This window comes from Danio rerio, chromosome 16, assembly GCF_049306965.1.
Source record: "Danio rerio strain Tuebingen ecotype United States chromosome 16, GRCz12tu, whole genome shotgun sequence".
NCBI lineage: Eukaryota > Metazoa > Chordata > Actinopteri > Cypriniformes > Danionidae > Danio > Danio rerio.
In genome coordinates this window covers 7741596-7750019 of record NC_133191.1, presented here as the reverse complement: position 1 = coordinate 7750019, position 8424 = coordinate 7741596, and the positions used below count along the sequence as shown (strand labels likewise).

The 8424-nt window shown below is 35.4% G+C and overlaps 1 protein-coding gene across 2 annotated transcripts in view; it reads right to left on the bottom strand.

The window, feature by feature from the left end:
• Positions 1 to 814: 814 nt before the first annotated feature.
• The window catches only part of atg5 (ATG5 autophagy related 5 homolog (S. cerevisiae)), a 36392-nt gene continuing 28782 nt past the window's right edge, over positions 815 to 8424 (bottom strand). For both annotated transcript variants that reach the window (NM_205618.2, NM_001009914.2), the window contains exon 8: positions 815 to 2218. In NM_205618.2, coding sequence (NP_991181.2) covers positions 2082 to 2218 — 137 coding nt within the window. In that variant the 3' untranslated portion in view covers positions 815 to 2081. The remainder of the gene's footprint in view (positions 2219 to 8424) is intronic.

Genomic DNA, 8424 nt, shown 5'->3' with positions numbered 1-8424 from the left:
AATCTAGGATTTTCAGGTTGTCCTTTTGGACTCTTTATTTTATTCTCCGTGCTTTCCAAGATATTAAATAAACAGAGAATATAGTTTTACAGTTGAGTTATGTCATTTAAAAGCAGGCATTGTAAGCTTTCAGTAGACTCACGTTTCCCGTTTGTGTGAAAAGGATTAGATGAGTTACTGTTCATTTTCTGATCACGGCAGTAACTTTTTAATTATAATTTTTTACTAAAATCACATTTTGTTTTTATTATTGGAGCACACAAGTAATAAAAACAAGTTACAGTTTTTAAATATGTATAAAACCTATGACAAAAATAGATGCAGTATTATGAGTTTGTTTGACCTAGCTTTAAAAAAGACGTATCGCCCACCATACAGAAGCCCTCAGAAAGTAAAAATTGCAACAAAAAAAAAAACAGAACTAGCCTACTAGCAAATTTTATTTACCTTGTATTGTAATGCACATCCAAGTAAAACGTATTATTGAAAAAGTAAAGGTGGTGAATGGATGTATTGTATTGTATTATATTATATTGCATTGCATTGCATTGCATTGTATTGTATTGTATTTTATTGTATTGTATTGTACTGTATTGTATTGTATTGTATTGCATTGTATTGTATTGTATTGTATTGTATTGCATTGTGATGATTTCATGAAAGGGGCTGTGTTTAAGTGACTAAATAATTGAAGAAATCCAGCATTTCGTCATTTTATCGGATGAGATGATAATTTTATTCTCTAAAATGATTAACCGCATCCCTTGACAGAGCTCTGTTTCCAATCCACGAACACAAAACATGAGACACGGCGTAGTTATAAAATATCGTTTTAATTAAATGCAGTTTAAATTAACCTAGCAAAGACAGAACAGCATGAAAAGAACGCAAATGCACATTTGAACCATCGTTGTGTTAACCGCGTTATTAATAGTGACATAGTTGCAGCATCTCTATTTCTGTACTTACTCAGAGTCGCACGAGGAATGATATAAACGACTGAAAGTTTGTACACAAACAGCATTGTCTCGAGAACAGTCTGCCGAGAATCCGCCTGGTGGTGGCGTAAGCTCTGCGGTTTCTGCCCGCTGTCTCTCTGTCTCGGTCTGGGGGTGAAACACTCACCGATTCCTCTAAACGAATAATCACTCTCAGCTGTGTGTCGTCTGCTGCACTGATCTACAGTCCCCCACATCCCCCCTAAACACAGACAGCCAGTCTGCCTACAGGTTGTAAATAAACGGTTAAAGAAAAAAACACTGTAAGGTTAATTCGTTGGAAAATAAGTGTAGCTTCTGACTTACTTCTTATGCAGCGTGTCCATTTCGATGATTAAAATTTGGCTCAGAATGAACAAAACTAGCAGAAAAAAATCATTAGAAGAAAGTAAACCATATCCTTAATGGAGTCCGGGAAAGAGAGCCTTCGTTTGTGCTGTTATCCCCTGTGACTAATCACCCCGTGGCATCATCATCACCTCCACTGAGCTGTGTGACCCCCTGCAAGGCTGCCAAAACCAGACACACTGACACATTTGATCCGGTATATATGAAGTCACCAAACTTTGTCACCTCAAATACCTGTTTTTTCTTTCTTGATTAAAGTTTTATGCAAGAAATCCATTCATTTCACACGTCATCTGACCCGACTGCATCCCTAAAAACCATTGATAATCAAGCCCCTTTAGCACTAAGTACAGCAGTTTAGTGGCCTCATTAAACACCAAACGGGATCCCGGCTAATAATTAACAGATCTGAGTCTAAACGTAGGTCGCTCACAAATTAGAGAGCGGGAGGGTTAATGTGGGTGTACAATCACATCAAGCTTGTGCAAATGTATGAATGTAAGAATTTTTTTTTTTAAAGGCAGCAAAGAACACGGGACCCCCGTCTGAGAGCTCTAAATGAATTCTTTCTTAAAAGTGTCGTCGTTTTGTGATTCTGTTTGGATGACCATCACTCCCAATAAGGCCACTGCAGGGATGAGAATGAGAAAAACAGGAAGGAATGGTGTGCCATCAGACTGTCTCTGCCTTTGTTTTACCCGTGCTTCTCCATCATCCCAGTTGGATCATCTGGAATCAGTCACTCGGTGCAGGGATGATGCTGATGTGGAGAAAGTTGTCGGGGTGGCTCAAGTGTTCACTTAGCCACTGGATGGGCGTCTCTAGCAGGGGTTCAATGCCGTGAATCATAACCTGGAATTTCTTTGGCTCATCTGAAATGAATGTGAGAAAAAAAGGACACAATGAGGAGTCAAGGGAACTGGCAATATAATGGCTTCTATAGACTTGATCCATACGTAATAAAAGCACAAATACGTAACATAAGTTTCAAATATGGGTCACCATATGTGGCTAAAAATCTTGATTTGATTTGATAATTGCTTTGATGATTGATTTGATAATTAAATTTTTATCTCAATTTTGGCCCTGAGTAATAATAATAATAACAAGAATAACAACAAAATACTACTATTAATATTACTACAAATAATAATAATATTAATAATAATAATCATAATAAAAATAGCAATAACAATAATAATAGTATTTATTATTATTATTATTATTATTATTATTATTATTATTATAATTATTGTATTAATAAAAATAATAATAATAGCAATAATAATAATAATAATAATAATAATAATAATAAGCATCATTAATCATAATAACAATAGCAATAATGATAATAATAATAAAAATCATCATCATCATCATAAAAATAACAATAGCAATAATAACATTAATAATAATAATCATCATCATTATAACAATAGCAATAATAATAATAATAATAATAATAACAAATATACTACTGTTAATAGTATGACTATTAATAGTTTTATCAATAATAATAATAATAATAATAATAAACATATTAATAATAACAATAATAATTATAATAATTATAATAATAATTATTATTATTATTATTATATTAACAATAACAATAGCAATAATAATATTATTAACAATAGCAATAATAATATTATTAATAATAATAATAATAATCAGCATCATCATCATAATAATAACAATAATAGCAATAATAACATGTAATGTAATGTAATGTAATGTAATGTGTATTTATATAGTGCATTTATTGTGTATGGCCATACACCCAAAGCACTTCACAATCATGAGCCACAGGACAACGGCGCCAGTGCGCTCACCACACACCAGCTATTGGAGGAGTGGAGAGAGTGATAGAGCCAATTCGGTTGAAGAGGATGATTGGGAGGCCATGATCGTAAGGGCTGATAGAGGGACTTTGGCCAGGACACCGGGGTTACACCCCTGCTCTTTCACGAGAAGTGCCATAGGATTTTTAATGACCACAGAGAGTCAGAACCTCGGTTTAACGTCTCACCCGAAAGATGGCGCCCACTGACAGTATAGTGTCCCCTTCACTTTTACTGGGACATTAGGACTCACGCAGACCACAGGTTGAGCGCCCCCTGCTGGCCTCATTAACACCACTTCCAACAGCAACCTAATGTTCCCTAGTGGTCTCCCATCCAGGTACTGACCAGGCTCAGCCCTGCTTAGCTTCAGTGAGTACCCGGTCTTGGGCTGCAGGGTGACATGGCTGTGTTTAAATAATATTAATCATTATAACAATAGCAATAATAGCAACAACAATAATAATAATAATAATAATAATAATAATAATAATAATAATAAATAATAATATTTACAATAACAAAAGCAATAATAATAATAAAAATAGCAATATTAGCAATACTAATATTAATAATAATCATAATCATAATAACAATAGCAATAATAGCAATAATAATATTAATTATCATCATTGTGATTATCATCATAATAACAAGAGCAATAATAATAATAATAATAATATTAATAATAATAATAATTTTCTGGGGGCTGTTCCAGAAAGCAGGTTATGTGACATACCCGGGTAAGTTTGATAGTAAGTAGGTGGATAACCTCAACTTTGGTTCCAAAATCGGAGGTAACTTCTGGGTATGTTAAGTAGCCATAGCAACTTACTCTCTGAAGATAACCTGCTCCGGAGCAGGTTATGTTCAGAGAGTAAGTTGCTATGTTCCAGAGTTTGTCTGTTTCAGAGAGTTTACTGAGCATTGCGTGCTCTTTTGATGAGAATATTTATGGATGTGGACACACAGATACAAGTTTTTTCGTTGTGAGAGGGTTATAAGTGCATAGTTTTTTTCATAACCAAATTCATAATGTTAATGTATTTAACAAACCTTTTTGAAATCAAATGTGACAAACCCCGGGTCTGCGCTTACCATAAAAACATTCAGTGCAGCTCTTTGTATTCGTGTCAGGGCATTTTAGGCAACTGTACAATGTGGCAGTAGGACCACCTGTACAGTACGCCTGGCACTGAACTGTTTTTACACTTTTGTACAGTTCCTTGGTCATACATTACTGCGTATCATTACACAGATGATTCAGAGCACGGGAATAGCGTAGTGGACAGTGCGTCGATAAAGAACAACAGAGCTCACAACGGAGCGAGTTCGAATCTCACTTACAGATCTTGTGTTTTTTCTCTCCTTCTGCACCCTCACATTTTTCTGTATAATATTATAAGTGGCAGCTTTGTCTTTTGTAGGAAAATATATCTTTAATTTAAGATGTAGGACGTCGTTCTTATATAAACATTCACACACACACACCTACATTTTTAATATAATATTTTTTTCAGGGTTTCTAAATGCTATTGTGTGCATTAATTGCAGCCGATTTTAAAGCTCCATCAGTCACTAGAGGACACTGATAATATAAAATTTGTCCAAAGTATAAGTGTGCAGGTACAACTTAATTTTCTATCCTTAATCTTTTGGTGTTTCAACTATTAAACTCATTACTGCTTCCACTTACCAGCTCATCACACACCCCACCTCATCACTATGTTGAGGCTAAATGGCTGATTTTCAGGAAGTAATGATTCAAGTGTATAACACACATATAGTAAAAAAAAACTATAAAGCAAATGTTGCTTAACACAATGTTTATTTTTATTATATTTGTATTATACAATAGAATCATTACTGGGCACTACATTGTTACTTGCTGGAAGACAAAAGATACCCTTTTCTGCCTTATACGATGACACCCTACCTGCAGCCTGACCCAGAGGAAATCTCAGTGACCCAAGCAGACAAAACAGATGGAAGAGTGCTAAAAAAATATAATTACTCAAAAAACTATGTTTAATCAAATAGTTTGGTCTGTTCATTTCTTCATTTCCTGGAATAAAATGAATGATATTTTACACTGCTTTATACACGCACCTTTCAACGTGTAACATATTTTTCATATACATTTCTCACCTTAAGTTGATGCTCATGTGACTTTATCTTTGAAGATGGACCTTATACAGCTACTTTAGAATTTAAATATGTAGATAAAAGATTTTGTAATCCAAGAGTAATATTCAAATATGGAAAAGTGCAGAAAATTCTTACACTGCTTGTTAGTTGAGGCAGAAGGAACTTCGTCTGCATGCAAAATAAAAAGAACCTAAAGCTATCTGACAACAATCACTTACAACAGTGACAGAGTGTGTGGTTTAAGTCAAAAACTCAACCAATGAAAAGCCTTTATTATAGGACACAGCAGTTAGACAGGCCTCTTTCTATTAGCTGCATGTCAGAAAGAATATTCTAGAGTGTTAAATAAAGAGCTCCAGTAATTAAATATTACCTTTTATGATAATGTTTCTGTGTTTAATGACTTTGGACAGAGTTCTAGCTCCAGAAAGATTACAATTTCTATAAGCCTTATTAGTCAATACACATATTGTGGCCTTAAGAAATTAATGGCTAGAAAAATAAATGCATGAATGGTTACACAACATACTCAAAAAGGATGTTAAAGAGTAGTTTAATTTATCATTACAATAAAATGGAGGGTGGCATGTGTAATTTAATGAACTAATAAATTTTCTTATTATTTATTTTTTATTTTCTTATCTATTTCTTATTCTTTATTTCTTTCCTTCGTTGAAGCAGATGTGTAATCTCTGTGTTTAAAACCTCCAGCTTCGCCTCTGTAAAGTGCGTTGCCCTTTTTTTCTCACCGTGACTTTCTATGGTGACTCGTGAATTCGGCGATCTACTGAAAATGCCTTCAGGTGTGTGCCATGCACGCGCATTAACCCGCGGTTATCTTCAGCAGGTTGATTTAACTAACTCTTGTCACCTGTTTTGGAACCAACATACTCGCGGTAAGCAGGTTTTGGGTAAATCAACCGAGAGTTTAGGGTTTAGCAGATGGTAAGTTAACCCAGCTTTCTGGAATACCCCCCTGTTCTTCCTGTTAGATAGCATTGGCCAATTTATACTTATGAGTGAACTCACCATGTCAAGTCTAATGTTTTTGTTTTTAGACATTCTAGAAGTGAGCATAATCTTGAGGAATTGTCAGCAGAGCCTTGATCATTACTGCTATTCTCCAGTGCTTCATCATCTCCTGCACAGGCTGAATTGACCAAGTTCACAATGTAGCCAGCAACACGACTGGAAAATTGAAGGAAACGCTAGAGGCAGTAACATTACCCTGTTGACCTGCAGAGGTTAAATGGCTAATGCAGTTGGAGGGAAGGAGTTTCGGTTTGACAGCAAGTGATGATTCAGGCATCAGCATGTGCGCTAGATGACCTTCTCGCACAACTGAACTGCACTGTGACCTACTGGCTCATTTGCAAATAAGGAAGATGAGCAAAAGCAGTTTGGCTCTTTAGAAGCTTCAAGGTAACCAACACTGAACCCTGCGTGAATCTCAAAGTTTCCCTGATGGATTCAAACAGCTGAAGCGAACACCCTGCTTTCAGACAGACACACAAAAGCAATTCATCTCGTCGATTCCATGTAGTCCATTTATCATGAGTCTGATGAGTTGTAGCTCTGGGCTGGAGAGCGTTTGGGACACAGATAACGTGGGCGCAGGAAGGAACCACTCATAATAATGCGTTCTTTTGTTTGTTAAATGAGTGGTCAAAAAGGCACGGCCTCTGCTTTCCCTCTGCCCCGCTGTCAGCTCAATTATCCTTAACTAGATTCATGCATCATTTACGCTTTCATTAGGAAGAGCTGTCGATAAGGTCAAAATACACAAGCTTTTTTCTCTTTTCTTCTTCTTGTTTTTTGGTAGTTCTGATACATTTTTTAATATAAAAGTCCCCATACCAATCATCACATGTACAGTTGAAGTCAGAATTATTAGCCCCCCTTGAATTTTTTTTTTTTATTTATATTTCCTAAATGCTTAACAAAGCAAGGAAATTTTCACAGTATGTCTGATGTTTTTTTTTTAATTTTTTTTTAAATTTATTTTCTTATTGTTTTATTTCAGCTAGAATAAAAGCAGTTTTTATTTTTTAAAAAACATTTTAGGGACAATATTATTAGCTCCTTTAAGCTAATTTTTTTTAATAGTCTACAGAACAAACCGTCATTATACAATAACTTGCCTAATTACCATAACCTGCCTAGTTAACCTAATTAACCTAGTTAAACCTTTAAATGTCAATTTAAGCTGTGTAGAAGTGCCTTGAAAAAGATCTAGTAAAATATTATCAACTGTCATCATGGCAAAGATAAAATATATCAGTTATTAGAAATTAGTTATTAAAACTATTAGAAAGGTGTTGAAAAAAATCTCTCCGTTCAACAGAAATTGGATAAAAAAATTAAACAGGTGGGCTAATAATTCTGACTTCAACTGTACATTATATGGGAAATTTGAACAAACCACTGTTGGAAGGGACTGTTTATATGGGTTGTAGTTTGTATGTTTGTTTTATGATTATTATTATTATTTAAATAATTTTTGTGATGCCTACTGGGACGCAGTGGCACAGTAGGTAGTGCTTTTGCCTCAAAGCAAGAAGGTCGCTGGTTCGAGCCTTGGCTGGGTCAGTTAGCGTTTCTGTGTGGAGTTTGCATGTTCTCCCTGTGTTTGCGTGGGTTTCCTCCGGGTGCTCCGGTTTTCCCCACAGTCTAAAGTCATGTGGTACAGGTGAATTGGGTAAGCTAAATTGTCCATAGTGTATGAGTGTGTGTGGATGTTTCCCAGAGATGGGTTGCGGCTGGAAAAACATGCTGGACAAGTTGCTGCTTTATTCCGTTGTGGCGACTCCGAATTAATAGAGGGACTAAGCCGAAAAATGAATCAATGAATGAATGAATGAATTATGCCTACTGGTATTTTAAGTGGATCAAAAAAGTGTGTTTTTTATTGTCCAAAGATAAGTATGGATGTTGTTCAATAGTTTTAAAACTACTTTGATGAAAGCCTTTGTGCGGTCGCACAGCCCTCGCCAGGGTTGATGAACACCTCTCAAAAAAAATTTCACGCTTAACAACTATAGTGAGACGCGATCCAGCAGTACATCCTTGATAAACTCAGAGGAGCG